The 23,124-nt window shown below is 46.6% G+C and overlaps 2 protein-coding genes across 4 annotated transcripts; both read left to right on the top strand.

Moving 5' to 3' along the window:
* The first annotated feature begins 264 nt into the window (after positions 1–264).
* On the top strand, positions 265–22,996 carry cdk15 (cyclin-dependent kinase 15). 3 transcript variants are annotated; one of them, XM_010886542.4, is made up of 14 exons: positions 265–725; positions 6,763–6,794; positions 9,584–9,712; positions 9,810–9,904; positions 10,481–10,560; positions 10,954–11,048; positions 11,161–11,223; positions 11,349–11,472; positions 11,994–12,114; positions 12,986–13,079; positions 13,205–13,268; positions 17,691–17,739; positions 19,604–19,746; positions 21,442–22,996. In XM_010886542.4, the coding sequence occupies exons 1-14, from the start codon at positions 680–682 to the stop codon at positions 21,555–21,557; spliced, it is 1,251 nt and encodes a 416-aa protein (XP_010884844.1). In that variant the 5' UTR covers positions 265–679; the 3' UTR covers positions 21,558–22,996. The 3 variants fall into 3 exon arrangements, with proteins under 3 accessions (XP_010884844.1, XP_034145405.1, XP_010884843.2); XM_010886541.4 differs by lacking the exons at positions 265–725; positions 6,763–6,794 and adding an exon at positions 8,209–8,469; XM_034289514.1 differs by lacking the exons at positions 265–725; positions 6,763–6,794; positions 13,205–13,268; ... (1 more) ...; positions 19,604–19,746; positions 21,442–22,996 and adding an exon at positions 7,820–8,469 and having other exon boundaries at positions 11,994–12,183; positions 12,986–13,069.
* LOC117593716 (involucrin-like) lies at positions 13,275–15,004 on the top strand. The gene is made up of 3 exons (XM_034289515.1): positions 13,275–13,389; positions 13,512–13,722; positions 14,056–15,004. Exons 1-3 carry the CDS (start codon positions 13,306–13,308, stop codon positions 14,229–14,231), a joined length of 471 nt encoding a protein of 156 aa, XP_034145406.1. The 5' UTR covers positions 13,275–13,305; the 3' UTR covers positions 14,232–15,004.
* Positions 22,997–23,124: the final 128 nt, after the last annotated feature.

Below are 23,124 nucleotides of genomic sequence, written 5' to 3'. Positions count from 1 at the left end.
GGTGCTTGTACTTCTATTTATTATTAATAATTTTTCAAGAATGTTTTCTAAAAGCTACCTCATAGTACACGCAAGGCTTGTGGGTACTATGAAGTCGCTAAACAAACCCTCAGAGCTTGTGCAAGGCAGTAAACAGATGAAATGTAGGTATAACCATAAAGATAAACAGAACCCTGGCTCACTTCTGCCCCCAAGAGCCCACATACACAAACACATTAGCGGCTCCCTGAACACCCGCTACAACCTTTCATAACATACCAGCAGCCCTGTTTCTCTCCACCATCAGCCATATGGGCAGTGCTTGTGACAGAACACCACTGATTGGCTGTTGAATGTTGTCTCTAAAGCAGCAGTGGAGCTGGCTGGAGGACAGGAGGTGGAGAGACGCAGATATCAGTGCCATATCTTGAGCCGGAGAGAGCGAAACTGTGGGAGAGTGTGATTAATAGAGGAAGAAAGAACGAATGCATAAAGAAGGGAAAAGGGACAAGGGGGGAATCCTTTCTGTGCTGCTGAAGCTGTTTACATTCTAGTTTCCTGAAGACGAGGACAGGCTGTGGGTGACATGAGAGTGCTGCTGTGTCTGGGTCCAGTTCTAAGGATGCCCGGGGGTGAGTGAGGTTCTGACATTGTTCCAATAGTGGTTCCACCACACCGTCGGGCCGGAACCAACACCGGAATGCAGAATCTACGACACGCAGCCACAGAAGCTTTTCATCGCCTGGGTGAGTATCACCTTAACCTGCCCTGCTTCCAAAACCAACATACTGACTCAGAACCAGTAAGAGGGCAGAGCAGATCTTGGTCTTTTTCCTCACCCCGGCAAACGTTATTTACATTACAGAGATGTCTCCCTAAGACTGTTGTTTCCCCCACAACTTACGCAGTGTACGGAACGCACAGGGAACTTGAGACCTAACTTGTTCACGTTTCAGCGTATGAGCGAACCTTTTAGAACCGGACCGTTTCAGTCTTCCACAGCTCGGCACGGAATGACGAGTTCTGCGGCTGATCCACAGAACGCTTCCCACTGCTTATTGAATAAGGCATAGAAATTGTTCACGAGCAGAGGGACTGTGCTGCCCCTTGAGTGGGAGAGAGGGGATGACAGGACACAGCACCAACAGGAGCAGAGAGTGTTTAACGAGCTAAGTGGGAGTGGGGGAGAAGGAGAAGGATGAGGTAAGGAGGAAAAGAGGTATTTCTCTCTTAATGGGGGAAATGACAGCAGAGGGACGAGATGAAGAGGGAGGAGGGGAGGCAGTCCCCACGGAGAACCGATTTCTCTCCAGGTCGGGGTGCAGGTTGCCAGTGGGGAGGGAGACAGCTGAAGCATCAAGACACTGGTGGATCCATTCCCCAGTGGGTACCTCGTCCCCCCTGGGCCAAGTGAGCGCCGTCAGCAGGTTGGCTCTGGTTAGTTGTGATGCTGTTATCGAATCACGGTACCTCTGGAGTTACATAGCGTAGGCAACAAGGCACATGTGGTTCTGTTGACTGGGTTAAATAATGCAGCGTCCTCACAGCTGCAGTGAAAACGAGACAACATAAGTGCTCTGTAGTCTGCTAAAAGATTCAGGGAAAATCTGTTGGGGTCACTTCCAATTAAAATGCAAACGCATATGATCACCAACCAGTTTCCGCCACGTTGGCTGTGTTATCTTACCCTGAGAGAAAAAACTGTGTTCTCCCTCTCTCTCCCGCCCACTCTTTTTCTCTGTGCATCTCTCGCTCTCCCCTCCCTCCCTCCCCCTCTCTCTCTCCCTCCCTCCCTCCCTCCCCCCCTCCCTCCCCCTCTCTCTCTCTAGTCCTAGTTTGAACCAGGAAACAGTGATAATCTCTTTAAAAACAAAACATTCTGTGGCAGATATTATGTGCATGGATTGGGCTGTCCAAACACTGCAGTCCGGTACACAATGAATTGTTGCTTGCTTCTCTTAATTTTCAGATGTATGTTCTTGTGATACAACGATGTATCGGCCAGCAATCTGTATCGACTGATTACTGGCAAAAATGTAATAGTCAGTATCGGCGATAGCTTAAAATTTGTGCCGATATTCCTGACCGGTTGTGCTTTCCAGCGTTTTCGCCAAGTTCATTTCACCATGGCGCTTGCAAAACTGCAGCCGCACCAACAAGAAAAAGATTGATTCCTGTCATTAACTTTCTGTTAGACACATGAAGTTGTTGGTATGTAGATAACTTATGGTAGCGAGATGCAGCAGACAGACATACAAATGCTGTTGTGTCAATATACCATGTTACTTGTTACGAGAATTTTAAAAATTATTACACAGCATACTTGTTTGTTTTGTTTTATGGTTTAAAGGGTTAGGAGCTGACTGCCAAAATTAGTGTTTGGTTACATTTTAATCTATTATCTTGAAACCATGCCTAGAAAAATCAAGAGCTTTTAAGGCTGCAAACTGTGTGAGAGCACTCAACGATCTTCAGAAACATGGCTAGTTTGAACGAATTACTCTTTAGCACCTATCCAAAGACCAACAATGGCATTTGTTAAAGCAGTTATGAGAGTGAAATACCTCATCTACTTTATTCACTACTTATATATCCAGGCATTGTATAATGTATATTACAATGCCTGGACATATACGTGTGTTTGTCAGACTACTTAGTTGTTAAATCATATAAAAAGATAGGTTTGGTATGATTACATTTACATTTGTTTAAACTAAAAAGCGTCATCAGACACAACAGTTATCATTGAATATATGCCAGGGCACAGAGCTACGGATATGACCAAACGACTGCATCGGCATTGGGCTATTGTGGTAGATTATTATTTGTGTATCAGCCATCTGTATTGGCCAACAATTGTCTTATGGGTGAAATAGTATGTATCCTACTGTACAAACATGATATCATACCAGGGATGAGATAGCATACCCTCTGAGCCTGGGTCCTCTCTAGGTTTCTTACAAAATGTTGTCCTTCTTGGGGAGTTTTTGGGGAGTCACTGAAATTCAACACTACTGTTGTTTGCTCCTTGGGGTTTAAGGCCGGGTGTTTTTGTAAAAGCACTTTGTGACAACTGCTGTTGTAAAAAGTGCTTTATAAATAAATGTGATTGATTGATTGTAGAGGACAGTCCCAAGGCCAAACGCTCCAGGGTACACTTACATTCCAGCAGAAGTTAAGGTAAAAACATTTAGCGTTATAGAGCATCAATACAGTCCAATGTGCCCGTGTGTACCTTTCCCTACTCTCCCTCTGTCTTGATCTCTCTGACACCCCCCCCCACCGCACCTGAACGCTGTTCATTGAAGTGATTGTCTGTGTGGTGGATCTGGTTAAAGGCGATTCCCAGTGGGCAGCAAATTAACCAGCTGCCTAGAGGCTGCCTGCCTGTCATACCTGTCCTCTCCCACCAACTCTCCACTCTGCACCGCTCTGCCTCAGGAATACTGATGAGGGACGTCTGTCGTGTCGTTCTGTATGTGGTAGAGACGGAGCGATGGCGACGGAGGGAGTAGGGCAGGGCCCGTGCCGGGGGCTCAGCTCGGAGCGTGCTGGAGGATGAGTTACTATGGCTCTGTGCCTCGGTCGCTCCTCCATAAATAACGCTGAGAGCGGTGACCTCATCCAGGGGGTGGAGGCAGCACTGGCAGCCAAATGTACTAACCTACAAATCTGTGCACATTTATTCCACAGGTACATAACATAGAAATTGAAAGAGAATCCCTTGAACGGACTTAGAACGGACCTAGAACAGACCATGGCATAGTTGACAGAAATGAAGGTTCCAGTATTAGGGGTTTATGTTTCATGCTTCCACCAGTCATACAAGCCACTCCTTAGTTGCCCTGGCTGTGTGTTTCGGGTCATTGTCATGCTGGAAGACCCAGCCACGACACATCTTCAATGCTCTTACTGAGGGAAAGAGGTTGTTGGCCAAGATCTTGCGATACATGGCCCCATCCATCCTCCCCTCAATACGGTGCAGTCGTCCTGTCTTCTTTGCAGAAAAGCATCCCCAAATAATGATGGTCATTGGCAAACTTCAGACGGGCCTGGACATGCGCCTGCTTGAGCAGGGGGACAGTGCGTGCGCTGCAGGATTTTAATTCATGAAGGCATAGTGTGTTACTAATGGTTTTCTTTGAGACTGTGGTCCCAGCTCTCTTCAGGTCATTGACCAGGTCCTGCCGTGTAGTTCTGGGCTGATCCCTCACCTTCCTCATGATCATTGATGCCCCACAAGGTGAGATCTTGCATGGAGCCCCAGACCAAGGGAGATTGACCGTCATCTTGAACTTGAACCAACAGTTGTTGCCTTCTCACCAAGCTGCTTGCCTATTGTCCTGTAGTCCATCCCAGACTTGTCCAGGTCTACAATTTTATCCCTGATGTCCTTACACAGCTCTCTGGTCTTGGCCATTGTGGAGAGGTTGGAGTCTGTTTGATTGAGTGTGTGGACAGGTGTCTTTTATACAGGTAACGAGTTTAAACAGGTGCAGTTAAGACAGGTAATGAGTGGAGAACAGGAGGGCTTCTTAAAGAAAAACTAACAGGTCTGTGAGAGCTGGAATTCTTACTGGTTGGTAGGTGATCAAATACTTATATCATGCAATAAAATTCAGATTAATTATTTAAAAATCATACAATGTGATTATCTGGATTTTTGTTTTGGATTCCGTCTCTCACAGTTGACGTGTACCTATGATAATTGCAGACCTCTACATGCTTTGTAAGTAGGAAAAACTGCAAAATCAGTAGTGTATCAAATACTTGTTCTCCCCACTGTATATACTGTATCTAGACTGGAGCGTATTTTTATGGGTCGTGTCACACAATGTGTCCCCAAAGATAATGTGTTTGATGACACGATTTCGTCTTTTGGAATACTGTGTTAAGGTACAGCCTGTCAGCAGTCATGTTCCTGTATAATGTAGACTGTCAGCAGTCATGTTCATGTAGAATGTAGACTGTCAGCAGTCATGTTCCTGTATAATGATGACTGTCAGCAGTCATGTTCCTGTATAATGATGACTGTCAGCAGTCATGTTCCTGAATAATACAGACTGTCAGCAGTCATGTTCCTGTATAATACAGACTGTCAGCAGTCATGTTCCTGTATAATACAGACTGTCAGCAGTCATGTTCCTGTATAATACAGACTGTCAGCAGTCATGTTCCTGTATAATACAGACTGTCAGCAGTCATGTTCCTGTATAATGTAGACTGTCAGCAGTCATGTTCCTGTATAATGTAGACTGTCAGCAGTCATGTTCCTGTATAATGTAGACTGTTAACAGTCATGTTCCTGTATAATGTAGACTGTTAACAGTCATGTTCCTATACAACATAAACTGTCAGTTTGGAGATGAAACAACCTCTGTCACCTCTCCAAGTTTGTTTACTGTCTTTGTGTCTCTCCCTACTTGTCTCTCTTTTCTTCTGTCTTGGTCACATCTTTCTCTCTATGTACTTCTCCCTATCCCTCTATCTTCCTGTCTCTCCTCGTTTTGTCTCTCACCCTTTTTCTCCTCCTCTTTCTCTCTCTCTTTCTCAACTCCACCTCCCTCGTCTCTCCTCTCTCTAAACCATCTCATCCCCTTCTCCATATATCGACTCCTCCTGGGAAACGGTTCATGCTTGATCCATTTTCTGACACCTGCCAAGGAGCTCATGTATACTGTCCGTTAGTGTGATGTCTGGGGTTGTGTGAGTGTGTGACGGAGTGGTAGACCCGGCTGAAAGGCTGAAGCTCCTCGATCTTTGACTAATTACCTGTTCTGCACCTTAGTGACCCGTTTTAACGCGCACACACCATTTACACACTATCACACACAAGCCGTGTACACTCTCCTGGAACATACACAGTTTCTCATACACACTCCTTCTCACACTCTACATATATTACCTATTTACATGATTTAGTATTATAGTTATATTGGTAAATAATAGTAGTATAATTATGTATACTTTTTTAGGTATTTAACCGAAAAACATGACTAGAAACAATACTTTTTACACCTGCAACCCCATCCGCTATAATGTGTGAGCAAGAAAAATCCCAAATCTCTTCGTCTTTCTCTCTTTCTCTCTCACTCCACCATGTATATCCTCATCTATCACTCCCATTTCACACCCATTTTCGTGCTCTCCTCCTCTCCCTCCTTCCCTGGCCCACTCCTCTCTCGTTTGACATCCTTGCTCCGCTTTTCACAACTCATCAGTATCTCCCTACTGTACAGTATCTCCCAATGTGGATGTAACAGTTCTGTCATCCTAGCGCTGGAATGCGAGGATTGAGATACCGGGGTGTTGAAGTTCATGTGCAGTCCCCCTGGAGACAGCTGAGTTAGAGAATTGTAACAATCGTACGGTTTTTAATTCTATTGCATTATTGTGTTTTTCTATTCATTGTAAAGCACATTGAATTGCTTCTACGTGTGAATTGTGCTATATAAATAAACTTGCTTGCCTGCTTCAGATTAATTCAGCTTTATGAAGCAAAGACAGCTGCACTACACATTGCATTAACACAGTTTCTTAAAACCTGGGCTAAGTGTTTGAACGCTGTGTTCTATCCAACTGTTCTAATGCAGTGTTCTAACCAAGTGTTCTAACCAAGTGTTCTAATGCACTGTTCTATCCAAGTGTTCTGACGCAGTGTTCTATCCAAGTGCTCTAACCAAGTGTTCTCACACAGTGCCTTAACCAAGTGTTCTAACCAAGTGTTCTCACCCAGTGCCTTATCCAAGTGTTGTAATCAAGCACTGTCTCTTGTTCCTGCAGGTCTCAAGCAAAGACACCTGGGATATGCGGAGGTGAGAAACCCCTTGTAATTGTCTGTGACTAAACCCCTTATAAAGGTTTTAGGGACTATTAGACATAAATAGTTGCTCCCTCTGTGGTCTTCTGTGCGTCTTAGGAGAGAATATGAACAGAGCAAATCAGCACTGCCCCCTGTTGAGAAGAGTGAGGGAAAAGTGAGGGAGAGCCAGGGGAGGGACAGAGAGAGAGACCCTCGTGGTTTCTGCCAGCTTCTCTGAAAAAGCCGTTTAATTTCAAGGTCCATTAAGCCTCGCCTCCTCCCAGTAGAGGAAGAAACATGGTGGGAATCTACATCTGTATCTTTGAAAATAAAATACAAAAATCTCCTCCGCTTCTCTGTGGTCCGCCCCCTACTCTGCACTGGCCCCTATTGTCAGAACCCGGTAAGAAAATATTTATGTCAAGTTCTGTGGACAGATGCAAGCAATGGATAATGTAAGGACGTCTCTCTGGGAGAACGGTGTCAGTGCCTGAAATGTAAATGTACCACTGACAGCTTTTACACTCTTTATTAGGCTAATTCCAGTAGCTGCTGTTCCTATGTGGAAAAATGCCTAATAATCTAGTGGAACCAACTGCCCTGTTCCTTCTAAATCCTGCACATAAGTTAATGTATGTACTTAAGAAAGTGTTTCAGGGAAAGAGGCTGTGGTAGGGAAATGGAGAACGTCAACCATGGAGAGCAGGGTCTGTGATGTGGATCAGACTGGCGGGTTGTGGTGGCTCCGTGGGAGATGGTCTTTACCAGCTGGTTTGGTTTCCTCATCAGTCCTCACACCTCACTTCACACTGGCTGCTGCAAATCTGGAGCGAGCTTGTGCAAGGCCTCTTTGCCTTTCCCCGATTTCCAGGAGCCTGAGATGCGTACCATTTTCTCATATTTCTCACTTCAGAGCGTTCTGTTGATGCTTTGCAGATGTGTGATAATTAAGGAACTCAGTCAGTCGCTTCTTTATTAGATCTTATCTAGAAAGCCCCGGCACATATTTAGAATTCCAAAAGAGAATGTGATCGAAGTCCTGTGGTTTGAGATGACTTGCTGTCTCTGGTCTTGCGTAGATGTAACAGGAATGTTTGTGTTTGTTCGTCTGAAAGACCCTATCCTCCACCTCATCCAAACCATCTCTCACTCTCTATTAAAACACACACACACATAAACAAATAAACAAACAAACACACGCTCATCTTCCTCGGCTCATGTTGTGACCTGAATGGACAGTCTTGTTCTTCCAATTAGGGAGTTTCATGGCGTTTGTGCTGATCTGTTTCTGGGCTGCGGAGAGAGTCATGGGACGCTGCTTATGGAGACAGACTCATGCTAGTCATATGAGCTCCAGGGCCATCCCACCTCTCCGAAAACAGGAAGAACGAGGGAAGGACAGGAAGAACGAGGGAAGGGCAGGAAGAACGAGGGAAGGAAAAGGGAAGAGAAAGTTAGCAGGGAGGAGAGGCAAGATGGAGGATTTGAGATGGAGGGTCCGGGCTGTGGGAGCCGGGTGTCTACGGAGTTGCTGCTGGTGCTGTACTGAAGAGGTCCAAGAAGACGGAGTTATGGGGAAGGAGGAGGAGGAGGAGAAGTGGGGGGGGAGGGAAGAGGAGCAGGACGAGGGAACGGAGGTGCCCCCGTCTTCCAAGAGCAGGAGTGTTGCATCCTTGCCGTCTGCTGAGGTAGTTATGTGTGTGTGTGTGTGTCTGTGTGTGTGTGTGTGTGTGTGTGGGCACGCGTTCCCGTCGGTTCCTGAGTTCTCCCTCAGAAGACCCTCACTACTTCTGCCGTGAAGGTACCCTGTCATGGTAGCCAGGGATCCTTTCAGCTAGCTTGAGGTTATTTGTGCTCTCGCCCAAGCTGGACACCAAGCTGCTGGGTGGTGAATTCTGGTTGATTAGCTACGTGAGGTTCAGCTGCGATAATAAATGCGCTATCACAATAACCGCGGGCTGGGTGTCTCCTGGGGGGATGTGAGGTGTGTTTACCTGGCAGCCTATTGGCCGGGTTCAGAGATCTACTCAACGCGTTCTGCTGTGTCCAACAAATTAATTAGGGGGAAAAGGCGGCGTCACCATTAGCAGAGAAACGAAGAGGAAAGCAGAGTAGCGCAGAACCTGACCGTTGTGGTGATTTCCCAAGGGAGATTGCAGGCCTCCCTCTCCACAGAGCTTGCAGTAAAACGTCCTGTGCTTTACTTTAACTAATTAACGCTGTTGTCTGCCTCTATTTTGTAACTTCTCACTTCGTTATCTACATTGGGTGGGGAAAGCTGAGAAACTTGAATTTGCCTTTTATCAAATAAGACTTCAATACCCACATTCCTGTGACTCTCTGTTTATCTCTCTGCCTCTGTGTCTCCTTCTGTCTGTCTTGTTCCCTGTCAGAATATTTACTCCTCACCCTGTGTCTCCTCCTGTCTGTCCGTCTCTGTCAGAATATTTACTCCTTACCCTGTGTCTCTCCTCCTTTCTGTCCGTCTCTGTCAGAATATTTACTCCTCACCCTCTGTCTCCTCCTGTCTGTCTCGTTCTCTGTCAGAATATTTACTTCTCACCCTGTGTCTCCTCTTGTCTGTCTCGTTCTCTGTCAGAATATTTACTCCTCACCCTGTGTCTCCTCCTGTCTGTCTCGTTCTCTGTCAGAATATTTACTCCTCACCCTGTGTCTCCTCCTGTCTGTCTGTCTCTGTGTCCGTCACTCTCTGTCTCTCTTGTACCCGATGACTGTTTTTCCTCCAGCACCGCTCACATGTTTTCTCTCCCGTCTTTCTCCTCGCTCCTCCGCGGGTTCCAGCTGGATGAAGCGGACAAGCCCCAACCCCACTGGTTTCACACGCTGCAGGTCCGGAGACTAAAGGTTCAGCGGGGACGCAGCAACAGTGATCCAATGGGCGGGAAGAGCTTCGACCAGGAGTTCCAATGGGTGAGCAGAACACTGCCTGTGAATGTTAACTGTGAATGTTTGAGGTCAACGTCTGTCCTCACCAAACACGTGTGTGTGTGTGTGTGTGTTCTGACAGAAAACAGGCCTGCAGTTTGGTACGGCCAACTCCTACCTGAACCTGGAGAAGTTGGGAGAGGGCACATACGCCACAGTCTACAAGGGAATCAGCCGGTCAGTTAAGGTCCAATATAGCCTGGTCCCAAATCTGTTTGTGACCAATATAGCCAATCGGTTTTTGTCCACTACTTAGACTTCACTGGAGTTCAATCATACGGTCACACTGACAATAAAGTAAACCACAGTTTCAGCTGGAGATGGATTTGATTGTCCTCAGTGCTGTTTCTTTGAGGAAGAAGAAAAGGTATATATTAGGGAACATTTGTTGGACTATTCTACACTCACATTCCCGGAGGACCGTTCTGACGAGCCCCGAGCTTGTCAGGCCTTTTATAGTGCCTGCATATGGTCAGTGCAGCTGCCAGAGGTTGCGTTCTGTAAGTCAGTGTTCAGGAGAGAGTGCTCTGTCAACTCAAAGTAGAAGCTGAGAGCTGGCCAACAGCCACCGTGACACGATTCCTTTCGTCGGGTCGGAGATGTGATTTGAGTAGGTGACAGCTTCGGAGAAACAGCTTGCCGTACTTTTTCTTGACCTGAAGTTATGAATTGTCTTGCATTCCGATCCCTCCCATGAAAGACTCTCCGTGTGGCCTTACCTCTGTTCAACTCCCCCCCCCCCCCCCCCCTCAGGATTAACGGGCACCTGGTGGCACTGAAGGTGATTCGTATGAAGACCGAGGAAGGGGTACCTTTCACCGCCATGCGAGAGGGTGAGTGAGCTTCCCCGGGGACCACGGCGTGTTTACCTCCGCCCACGGAGGGCCCACCCCCCCGCTCGGGGCACAGCCTCGCTCAACTGACTGTTCATTCGCAGGTCTCTCAGTACCAGGAACGTGAGGGGACTAAAGTAGGCGCCCTGTGATCCTCCCAACACAGATTCTGTTTTGGTTTTCGAAGCTCCACAATATTTGCATAAAATGTTCTACCTACTGAATTTTCTACCTACTAGTTATTGTTCTGTAGGAGTGAGCATTTGAGGTGCCAGCGTGCATCTCTGGTTAGCTCGTGCCCACGTGAAGCTCTGCCGCATACCTGGGACATTCCTGTGTTAGGGTACTTCAGTGTTGTGTAAAGACACTTTGTCTGTCTTTCTGTCTGTCCAGCCTCCCTCCTGAAAGGCTTAAAACATGCCAACATTGTTCTGCTCCATGACATCATTCACACTAAAGAGTCCCTCACATTCGTCTTCGAGTACGTGGTGAGTACAAATGGATTGACCTCGTCTGACAGACCCTAGAAAGTCAGAAATGCACAGAAGTCCACTGATCTGTGGGACATCTCCCCCTTGGTGTCTTTCTCTTTGAATCCAGCAAACAGACCTGGCTCAGTATATGATGGAACACCCTGGAGGACTGCACTCCTACAACGTCAGAGTAAGTTATAATAATGGATTCATAGAAAAAACGGATTCGTTACTCACATACAGAACACAGCAGACAAATTCCCCTCGTTCACTTTTGACCTTTGACCCCGAGGCCTGTTTCTCTCTGTCCATCAGATATTCATGTTCCAACTGCTCCGAGGTCTCTCCTATATTCACAGTCGCAGGATTCTACACAGAGACCTCAAGCCCCAGAACCTGCTCATTAGCTACCTGGGGGAGCTCAAGCTGGCAGACTTTGGTGGGTAGATTGACTCATATTTAATAACTAGAACACAAAATCTCCTAACTCTGGCTTAACTCATCCCATTTTAACCCTGGCTCAAGGGGCGGGCAAACTCGTTTCTGGGGGGCCAAATGCCCGCCCGCAAGCCCATTCAGTCCGGTCTGCTTTAGGTTTGAATATGAAATAAATAATAATAAAAACACTCCAATTCACTATTAAAAATCTACAATAAGATTGAAAGTATGTAGAAATCCTAATGAACCTGTAAATGTTTTAATAACTAACATTTTGTACCCCACAAATCAATTTTGTCAAACAAATCTTGTGTAAAAACACCAAAATGCAGCCCTCTGTTGAATTTCTGTATCTCTAGATGGCCCTTAGGCCAAAGTTTTTGCCCCCCCCCCCATGTCCACACCTCGGCTAAACCACAGACAGTGTTTTTGCCGCAGAATTTGGAGCTCTTTTTGGACATCCCTTCCATAAGGCTTGTTATGTTCATCTTCTGGCTGTGTGGTTCTGTCTGTTTTTATTAGGGCTAGCCCGGTCCAAGTCCATTCCCTGTCAGACTTACTCTTCTGAGGTGGTGACGCTCTGGTACCGGCCCCCCGATGTTCTCCTGGGCTCCACTGACTACTCCACCGCTCTGGACATCTGGTTAGTGGACCGATTCCGTTCCTGCACCGCGTCTGGACATCCACCGCAGTAACCCTGCAGGCGAAAACGGTGACAATGGGGTCTTTTTAGGCAGCTTTTCCCCCCTGGGCAGCCAGCTCTGAACTCCCTGGCGCTAAACTTAAATATCAGCAGATTATCCTTGGACAACTGCTCAGGAGACTATGTGTCTTTCCAGACCACCCTGATCTGGAGACTAAATCATTACTGTCAGTAAAGGTGTGTCAAGCTTTCATTTGGTTTCCATTAGTGTAGTAGCCTGTTCTTCAGAGTCAGTTACCTCAGGTTGGCTTGGATACTGGTGAGTGTCCCGAAGAGTTTAGCCTCTTGGCCGTGGTGCAACTGTGGTTATGTGCCATAGAAGAAACATTTAGAGTTGCTCTCTTAAGCAAAAGAAGTGCTTCCTCCCCAGACTTGAAGGAATTTGTTATTCTAAAAGAGCAAAGTGTTTGAAATCATCCTAGACGTTAATGTTAATGATATCTGGGCAGGTTTCTATTTAACCTTTCCAAATAGAACCGATTAGGACCACTCAGTATTTTCTGCTTTTAAACACGTAAATGTTGAACACATGAATAGTATTCTAATCGCAATAAGCAAATATGTTGGATGAAAACTATATACATACAAACATGTTGGTTAATTGGTATAATTAAAATATTTTACCAAGGACATGTTGTTGTTTTTTTATTCATCCCCTTTCATTTTTTTTTTTTTTTATCCCTTTTTAATTTTTTTAAATTCCTTTTCATGTTTAGCCTGTCCTGATTTTCTACCAAATCAGTTCCATTAGTCGTGCCAAATAGAGCACAGACAAAAACACCTTCTCACTCCGTTCTGTGTTGTCTTCCAGGGGTGCTGGATGCGTCTTCATTGAGATGCTCCAGGGGACGCCCGCCTTTCCAGGGGAGGCCGACATCTTTGAGCAGTTGCAGAAGATATGGGCCGTGAGTAGGGCCATCATCGCTATTCCCTTTAAGTGGTTTTCTCTCTGGAACTATTGAGGGAGAGTACACAATACATGATCGTTATTGCCTAACTTCCAACCCGGTCTGTGTGTTTGTTTACTCAGGTTTTAGGCATCCCGACTGAGGAGACGTGGCCGGGGGTCAATGAGCTGCCCAACTTTAGACCAGGTGAGAATGAGTTTGGCCAACTTTAGACCAGGTGAGAATGAGCTGGCCAACTTTAGACCAGGTGAGAATGAGCTGGCCAACTTTAGACCAGGTGAGAATGAGCTGCCCAACTTTAGACCAGGTGAGAATGAGTTTGGCCAACTTTAGACCAGGTGAGAATGAGTTTGGCCAACTTTAGACCAGGTGAGAATGAGCTGGCCAACTTTAGACCAGGTGAGAATGAGCTGCCCAACTTTAGACCAGGTGAGAATGAATTTGGCCAACTTTAGACCAGGTGAGAATGAGCTGCCCAACTTTAGACCAGGTGAGAATGAGCTGGCCAACTTTAGACCAGGTGAGAATGAGCTGCCCAACTTTAGACCAGGTGAGAATGAGCTGCCCAACTTTAGACCAGGTGAGAATGAGCTGGCCAACTTTAGACCAGGTGAGAATGAGCTGGCCAACTTTAGACCAGGTGAGAATGAGCTGCCCAACTTTAGACCAGGTGAGAATGAATTTGGCCAACTTTAGACCAGGTGAGAATGAGCTGCCCAACTTTAGACCAGGTGAGAATGAATTTGGCCAACTTTAGACCAGGTGAGAATGAGCTGGCCAACTTTAGACCAGGTGAGAATGAATTTGGCCAACTTTAGACCAGGTGAGAATGAGCTGGCCAACTTTAGACCAGGTGAGAATGAGTTGCCCAACTTTAGACCAGGTGAGAATGAGCTGGCCAACTTTAGACCAGGTGAGAATGAGCTGGCCAACTTTAGACCAGGTGAGAATGAGCTGGCCAACTTTAGACCAGTTGAGAATGAGCTGGCCAACTTTAGACCAGGTGAGAATGAGCTGGCCAACTTTAGACCAGGTGAGAATGAGCTGGCCAACTTTAGACCAGGTGAGAATGAGCTGGCCAACTTTAGACCAGGTGAGAATGAGCTGCCCAACTTTAGACTAGATGAGAATGAGTTTGGCCAACTTTAGACCAGTTGAGAATGAGCTGCTCAACTTTAGACCAGGTGAGAATGAGCTGGCCAACTTTAGACCTGGTGAGAATGAGCTGGCCAACTTTAGGCCAGGTGAGAATTACTTCATGGCTAATTCCCATCCTCTACCCTCTATTTCAACACGTAGTCCTGGGGTCTACTGAACGATATGGTCATTGGTCATAGGGTCAAATAAAAGGGTATGGCCTTAAATACGGTCGAGGAAGGATTAGTTTAGGATTAGTTTGGGTAATCTACATCTACACCTTTTACCACCAGGGGGCAGCATTGCGCAAGGAGAGAAAGCTTTTTACTTGGGGGATGTGGGGCCCTCACAGTGGTTGCAAAAGTCTATAATTACACTGTGGTCCAAGAAAGTGGAGTTGCATGTAAGGAAGAAAACCCCACCTGTGAGAGGGAGTCAACTCTTGGTCTGATAGATAAACGGCCTTCTGAGACTGTGTGGTTTTGGACACACTAGCACTCCTTTGAATCAGCTTTGCTGAACACTCACTTTTACCTTATGTAAATGTGTGTGTATGTATGTATTTGTGTGTGTGTGTGTGTGTGTGTGTGTTTGCGTGTTTACAGGTTTTACACTCCTGGTGCGAACCAAAGAACCCTGCAAGGGTCACATAACAAGAAAAACGTATCCTTGTGGATACATTTTGCCAGTCTAGAGAGGACAACTATTTTTGGCTGAGGGGACAGGTTTAGGGTAAATGTTACAGTTGGGTTCATTAGGGCTGGAATAAGCATTAGAAGTTGGGAGACCGGGTTATGGGTTATGGGTTAGGGGTTAGGGGTTAGGGGTTATAGGTTAGGGTTAGGTTTAAGGTTACATTTAGGTTTAGGAAGAAAATGGATACAAAAAATAAACAATAAAGGTATTTGCTCTGGCATTTTTTATTCTTCAGGAAAGTGTTGAAAGATATATTTTGCTATCAGAGCAGTGGGCTGGATTCGAACCCATGCTGCTGAAGATGCCCTGTAGTTTAAGGTTGGCTGTTGGAACACTTTTTTTTACAGAAATCAATTGTGGGCATGTGTGTGTGTGTGTGTGTATTTCTCCTTATTAATACAACACATTTTTTTTGCTTTTTGTCTTTAATATTGGTTTGTGCGTATGTCTCCATGTTAATGATGCATGTTTGTGTTTGAATGTTTTGAATAAATTATTCTAACTTTTCAGCATCTGAAAGAACTATAACCTGCAGTGTTGTTGTAATGTATATAGGTGCTTCAATGGTTTTACTACAGAACCTGAATCTTTAAAATGTGCTTGAGGTATCAAAGTTCATGGATATATTTCTTCAGATTTTGTGCGTGTGCGTGTGCGTGTGTGCATGCGTATGTGTGTGTGTGTGAATGTTTTACTATCCTGGTGGACACCAAAATCCATAACTTGGTAGTAAAACTTGAAAACAACTCATTTTCAGCTGAGGGGTTAAATTCATGGTACAGTAACCCCAAATCACAGTTGGGGTTAGGATTAGAGTTAGGGTCCCAGGTAGGGTTAGGTTTAGGGTTGTCACTCTTTGGAGTTATGGTAAGGTTGAGTTTAGGGGTTAGGGTTAGGGAAAATACAATATTATAAAAGACATACATTTTTTGGGTTACCAGAAAGACAGTAAAGCTTAAATATGAGTGTGTGTGTTGTGTGTCCTGTAGCTGCATACAAGATGGCTACACTCCACTAATTCTTCCTCTCAAGACCCGTAGGAGTTCAAAACCTCAAACAAAGTCTTAAAGTTCTTCACCAAACATTAATAAATAAACAGAATATTCATAAATGCTGAATAAATACATAGATTAATGTCTGGACTACAGAGGTTTCTCTCTACCCTGCCCTGTGCTCTGCAAAAAGGACTCTGGCAAGGCTGGGGGTGATGAGATGGAGTGAGGAGGGTTCGTTGGGGCGTCCGACAGTAAAAAGACAGTTTTGCATAAAACATGCATTTAGGAAACCGAGCAGCAAGGCTAGGAGCAGAGCTGACAGACTGACAGACACTAATCAGACAGACAGACTGGCATGAAGATGTATAGGCAGATAGAAAGGAAATCAGACAGACAGGCATGCATTCAGACAGACAGACTGGCATGAAGACGTATAGGCAGATAGAAAGGAAATCAGACAGACAGGCAGGCATGTATTCAGACAGACAGACTGGCATGAAGACATAGGCAGATAGAAAAGAAATCAGACAGAAAGGCAGACAGGCAGGCAGGCAGGCAGACAGGAAGACAGGCATACACAAACATACTCACAGACAGGCAGTTTGAGCCAGAAACCTTCTCTGCGTTTGTACGTGTGTGTGTCTATATGTGTGTGTGTGTGTGTGTGTGTGTGTGTGTGGGTGGGCAATCTGGGCATGAAGGATGGGTGGATTTAGCACCTCCATGTCTAACAGCTAGACTCAAACATAGTACACCACTGTACAGTGTCTGGGATGTAAAACAAGCTGACATAGGGTGAAAACAGCAGGGTGGTGTGTGTGTGTGTGTGTGTGTGCGTGCGCGCGTGTGTGTGCATGCACACATTACGCTACTGTGGTGTTTTGGGACACCCATGTTGGATGTCCTGGCGTGGGTTAGCCTTTAGCGACTATGGGTCTCTCCCCCATGTCTCCCTCTCTGCCTCCTCTCTCCCCCTCTCTCACCCCTGGCTAGCTCCCTGCCTGGCCCCCTGACTTCTCCTGGCACCGCTGGGCCTCTCCAGATGTGGGAGCTGAATGGAGCAATAGATCCAGGGCCCAGCCAGCCTGGCTTCAGCAGCGTTTCGGCAGGGCAGACCGGGTGGCCAGCCCTGGAGAGGAGAGGGCAAGGTGGGAGAGGAGAGAGGACAGAAGGGATGATGGAAAATGGAAAATGGGGAAAATATTCTTCCAGTGACCTGAGTGGACGGGGGGGGGGGACGGGGGGGGTGGTTTGATACAGTGTCTCTCTATAAAAGAGATGACGGAGGAGTGTTTGATACAGAGCGTCTCTCTATAAATGTGTGTTTTTGTATTTGCACAATTTAACAAACCCTGCAGGACAAACTGAGTGCACACATTTCTACAGAAAGGATTTTTTTTTTTAAGTAGTTCAATCCCCACGGTTCACTTTGAATTGATCACGGAGCACCAGGGCTGTGTGTCCAAAGCACCGTCTACCCAACTGTTCCAACACTCTCATTAAAACTGTGCAAGAGGGCCCAGAAACCACAAATAGAGCCGATCAATGCCAAAGCATGTGTCTTGCTTTGCCATACCCTCAGGAAACCATAGCAGTTGCATTAATCATCAAAGAGAACAGGTCTATTTACCGTAAGGTTTACACAGATATGTTCTTTTTATCCTGCAGGCTGACCACATAACTACTTAATTGTAACTGTTTTTGCAGACAGTTTTCTTAGGGTTGTAAACCAAACATTTCCTAACCAACCTGGGTGTGCTGGTCTACCCTCTTCCTACAGAATGGTTTCTACCTTGTGAGCCCCAGCAATTCAGGAATGTTTGGAAAAGGTAAGTTGAAATTCGTTGCTTTAGTAGTCTGTCCCTAATATGAATGTGTTTATAACCCCCGTGCTAAACGTGAAAATGTTTCATACTGTACAGGTTACTGTAGAGGGATAATGTTTCATACTGTACAGGTTACTGTGGAGGGATAATGTTTCATACTGTACAGGTTACTGTGGAGGGGTTATGTTTCATACTGTACAGGTTACTGTGGAGAGGTAATGTTTCATACTGAACAGGTTACTGTGGAGAGGTAATGTTTCATACTGTACAGGTTACTGTGAAGGGATAATGTTTCAAACTGTACATGTTACTGTGGAGGGATAATGTTGCATACTGTACATGTGACTAGTGGGATAATGTGTCATATCTACAGGTTAGTGCAGGGGGATAATGTTTCAAACTGTGCAAGTTCCAATAAAGGCACAGTGTTTCATACTGTACAGTTTACTGTAGAGGGATAATGTTTCATTCTGTACATGTTACTGTAGTGGGATAGTGTGTCCTATTGTGCAGGTTACTGCAGGGGGGGTGATGTGTCATACTGTACAGGTTACTGTAGTGGGATAATGTGTCATACCATGCAGGTTGCTGTAGATTGATGGTTCCAGCTTGTATGTACTCTACCTAGTATGCAGTGTGGAACTGCTTCGTTGGGTCGGTGTTTGCGCATTACCATACACATTTGCGTGTGTGTGTTTGCCCATTCCATTGCCTCTGGCTGAGGATAGTGGAGAGGGGAGGCCAATGGGGGGAGGCCAGTGGGGGGCAGTTAGCCCTGTGGTAACAGGAGATTCTTTGTCTGGCTAGTTGAGTCTCCCCCCTCCTCCCCCCTCCTCCCCCCCTACTACCAACACGGTGACATCTGACCCTACACAGCTCTGCTCCTGTACCCACCTACAGGGGGGCCAGACACACACACACACACACAGATAAACACACACTGAAGCACACAAGCTCACACAGCAATATGGGGAACTGGAGGAGTCTTTTTTGACTCGCTGTCATAACAAATATGAGACACACTCAGCAGTCTGTGGCACACGGATGCAGTCTAGTGCAACAAACCAAAGACTGCCGCTACCCTGAGCCTGGAAGCCCGTTCATTACGAGGAACAGGGATTAGTGGATTTGGATGAGAGAACGTGGAAGGGAGAGATGAACGGTGAATCCGAGAGGGAGAAGATCCTCGTGGTCATTAAGTCAGGAGAGGAGAACGGGGAGACTCCGATCGAGAGAAATAGAAAATGTCTGGTTGAGTCAGACTCCGGGGAGTTATGATTTTTAATGCAGGTCTATTCAAGGCAGATGAATGCCCCACCCCACACACACAACCCCCCCCCCCCACACACACACACACACACAACCCCCCCCCCCCCACACACACACACACACACAACCCCCCCCCCCCACACACACACACACACACAACCCCCCCACAGACACACACACACACACACACACAATCCCCCCCCGTTCTAGCCGTGGATTTAATTAACCAGACCCCCTATTGGGACCAAACACCCCCATTTCTACAAACACCTCGACACTGTGAGGAAAAACACACGGAGAAATGGCTCATAATTATATGGACAATGTGAAATGAATGTTAAATTGCCAGGACAACAGGACGGGAACCCTGGCTGGAATTAATGACGAGTGTCCGTGTTCTCGTTATTAAGACGAACGGCTGCGGAAGGACACAGAGTTACATACAGTGTGTTTATCGGTGGGGGGGGTTGGTGTGTGTACAGGTATGTCGCATGTAAAATGGGTATGTCTGACATTTTTGTTAATGAGTAGTGTGTGTGTGTGGGCACGCATCTGCGTTTTTGTGTGTCTCTCTTATGGCCCTGTGTCTGATACTCAGACTGTCCCAGTTGCCCTACAAGACAGAGGACCTGGCCCAGAAGATGCTGACGACCGTTCCCCGACACCGCATCTCAGCCCAGGATGCAATGCAGCACCCCTACTTCAACACCCTGCCGCCACCCGTCACACAGCTACGAGACAGTAAGTGTGCGCCTCTCTGTGTGTTTGTTTGTGTTTTGTTTGTCCGTTTAACATTGAGGTTGTTTGTGCATTGTTGCATGCAAGTGGGTGTGTGTTTGTGAGCCTTGTGTGTGTTTGTCTGTAGACACGTTTATTTCTTTGTTTTCCCTCCTCCTCCGACGACTTCCCCCATCAATATTCACAGTCTGTCCCTCCAGTTGAGCGAGACTGGCGCTCCGTCGCTGAGAACGCGGTGCAGTTTGTCACTAACATATTCTACCCAGCCGACACATGATTAAAGACACAGGTCACCTACTGTGAGCACAGATGGTGTCTTTGAGGGGACCAGGCTGTCTTCGCGGCTCTCCAATCACTAAATATATCAATCGGAAAATTGAATGTATAAGTAAGCAAAGTTGCGCTGCATTTGATGTGCATCTCCACCTGTCTGTCTGTGACTCTGACAGTCTGCTGGTTTGGTTTTCAGCTTAGTTTGTCAAGGGCATGGAGAAAAGGAGCCCTATGCGGCGAACAGACAAGGAGTGTTTTCTAGGAGGGATGTTAGTGTGATGTGGGTTTGTGTTAGATATGAACAAAGCATAACGGGACGCTGTGTCTGATCTGGTCAAGCAGTAGGCTACCAACTAAATGTGTCCTATACACTCAGGTACACATACGCGCGCGAGCACACACACTGTGGTCATTGAATAATGAGCCGTCATTACTGCTAGTCCTCGGCATGGCGTCTTGCCAAAGAGCAGAGTCTAGCGGTGAAGAGACTGATAGGAAGCGAGTGGAGAAGGAGAGCAAGGAGCGAGGGAGCCACAGAGACTAATAAGTGAACAGAAGGCGTGGGGAGAGAAAGTTCCGGACAATCCAACTCATTTTAATGATGCCATCGCTCGGCAGGGCGGACGTGAGGAGGGCTTGTGGTGGTTATGTCGACAAACCAGAGAAACGGGCAGGAAGGAATGAGAACTAACAGTTAACTCTCACATTGTGTCGCTACATAACCTGAACCATGGCAAACACTGTCAAGTGTTGACGTGGCTCAAGCTGGACCGTGGACAAACGCACCCAAGTCTTTACACCAAGACACAACGTTTTAGATGTGAAGCGTTTTCTAAAACCTAATGGAGCATGGGGCGACCTGCCTAAATTTGTCCAATGGAAACTCTGTTTGACCAAACATTTAGCGTTTTAGTTTTAGTCTCTAGGTGACAGTAAGAAGTTGTGTGAACATCTCCTAACCTCTATAGCCTGTGAGTCTTGAGGGAGGGTGTGGTCTGTTTAGCTATAAAACCTTTCTGAGGGGCCATGATCATCCTGTTCCAGTCCAACTGCCATATAAGGCTTCTCCAGAAGTCACTTTGGGAGATGGTATCATTGTGTTACTGTTGGTGAAGTGGCTGAGTAACTTTTCCAGCTGACTCATTATTTGAACCAGTCTCTCCTATTTCCCTCCCTGTTCTGTCTCTCTCTCTGTCCTGTCTCCCACTCTGTCCTGTCTCCCACTCTGTTCTGTCTCCCACTCTGTCCTGTCTCTCTCTGTCCTGTTTCCCACTCTGTCCTGTCTCTCTCTGTCCTGTCTCCCACTCTGTCCTGTCTCTCTCTGTCCTGTCTCGCACTCTGTCCTGTCTCTCTCTGTCCTGTCTCCCACTCTCTCTTGCACTCATTTCTCTCTTTCCTGCCTCTCTGTCTTCTTCTGTCTCTCAGCTGTATCAGTCTTTAAGGTCCCTGGAGTAAGGCTGGAAACGGAGGTGAAAGACATCTTCAGTCCCAGTCGAAGGATCAAGCCGTCCCAGGCGGGGCCCTTAGCCAAGTGCTGGTGATAGTTAGCCTCCACCCACTGGGCCCCAATCAGGGGCCCCCGGGCCCTCAGCCTGCAGGCTGGAGCACCACCTCCTGACCAGGATGGAGAGGCTTCACTCTCACCACCTCCACCACCACCCGCGTCCTGCACAAATCTCTGACTGGGTTTGTCTCCCTTCAGCGTTTCTCGGCACGGCTGGGCGTTATTGAAAATGAATCCATATTGTGACTGATGTTTTTGGCGATAAACATAACAATGCGTTTATAACATTCTTGTTCGCTGTACAGTGTGCTGCACAGGTGTGTTGTTGTAAAATGGAAATGCTTTTTGAATATCCAATCTCCCCCTTAACAAAGCCTCAGAAGGTTTAATTCAAAGCGTTGCCAGTGTAACATACAGAACATGAAGACGACATGCCATAACATAACACAGGTGGCACATGGGAAGTTATGCCAGGTGAGATGGGAGGTCCCAGCTCCAATGTATGTCCCAGTCACGTGTTGCAGGAGGCTGGGAGAGGGCGAGGATGTCACCTGGTGTCTGGTGATGTCGCCTGGTGTCTGATGATGTCAGAAATGCACTGTAGCTACAGTGTCATGGAACACAACATGTCTTAGAGATCTGTCAGGAAACGTCCTCCATCCTTCTCTTCTATCTCCTCTTCCTCCTTTTTTCCCCCCCTCCTCTTCCTCCTCTATCTTCCACCTCCTCTTCCTCCACCAACTGCCCCTTTGTCTTCTTCCTTTATCTGCCGCGACGTCTTCCTCCTCCTCTATCTGCCATCTCCTCTTCCTCTTCTGTCTGCCACCTCCTCTTCCTCCTCTGTCCACCCTCCTCTTACTCCCCTGTCTCCACCTGCTCTTCCTCCTCTTCCTCCCCCTCCTCAATCTCCACCCTTCCCCTCCTCTTCTTCATCCTCCTCTTTCTCCCCCTCCACTTCATCCTCTCCTGTTCTACCGTAACGTACTTTGAGATTCAACTGTGATGATTTTCTTTTTACATTTTAGTTTCCAGATAACTGTTTTGTACTTCCATGCATATATTATATACCTCCTATGTTAATCAGGTCCTTGTGGAAGATGATGTTCCCTTTGCACAGCTTGTGGGTGGATTTCCCTGCACCTTTATGACTGTGACTGGTGTGTGTTCGTATTAACTCATGTTGTACTTAATTCACACGCCCCATCTAGAACAGTCGTCCGTCTTCAGCTGTACTATCGGGGTCCGTATTCCCTTAACGTGCGCGAGCGTGTGTACGTTTGCATGTGTGCGCGCTCACGTGTGAGCCAGTGAGAGAAAGAGCGTTGAATGAGTGAGTGAATAAGTACTGCAGTAATACTATTGTGTGTTATTTTCCGATATGTTCCCGTTGCTTGTAGCCATTAGTGGCCTAAAGACCCCATTCAAGTTGCTGTATTCTTAGACGGGATCTTATAGTAAATAGACTTTGGCCTTCTGTTCTTTCTCTGTTTTTCTTTCCTGACTGTATGCGCACTATCATTGCATGAAAACTGTGTAGATTTGTGGAGTGACTATTAGCCGGAAGCAAAATGGCTGCCATTCCTGGGAGGCTTCTGATCTTGGTG

The sequence above is a fragment of the Esox lucius genome, chromosome 22, assembly GCF_011004845.1.
Source record: "Esox lucius isolate fEsoLuc1 chromosome 22, fEsoLuc1.pri, whole genome shotgun sequence".
In the NCBI taxonomy this organism is placed as follows: domain Eukaryota; kingdom Metazoa; phylum Chordata; class Actinopteri; order Esociformes; family Esocidae; genus Esox; species Esox lucius.
This window is presented reverse-complemented; position numbering and strand designations above follow the sequence as displayed.

Coding starts and splice junctions, on each gene's coding strand:
- cdk15 (XM_010886541.4), top strand. CDS start 8,257: ATGGAGGATTTGAGATGGAGGGTCCGGGCTGTGGGAGCCGGGTGTCTA. Junction 8,470..9,583: donor CATCCTTGCCGTCTGCTGAG/GTAGTTATGTGT, acceptor CGCGGGTTCCAG/CTGGATGAAGCGGACAAGCC. Junction 11,224..11,348: donor TGCACTCCTACAACGTCAGA/GTAAGTTATAAT, acceptor TCTGTCCATCAG/ATATTCATGTTCCAACTGCT.
- LOC117593716 (XM_034289515.1), top strand. CDS start 13,306: ATGAGCTGGCCAACTTTAGACCAGGTGAGAATGAGCTGGCCAACTTTA. Junction 13,390..13,511: donor GCTGCCCAACTTTAGACCAG/GTGAGAATGAGT, acceptor ACTTTAGACCAG/GTGAGAATGAATTTGGCCAA. Junction 13,723..14,055: donor GCTGGCCAACTTTAGACCAG/GTGAGAATGAGC, acceptor ACTTTAGACCAG/TTGAGAATGAGCTGGCCAAC.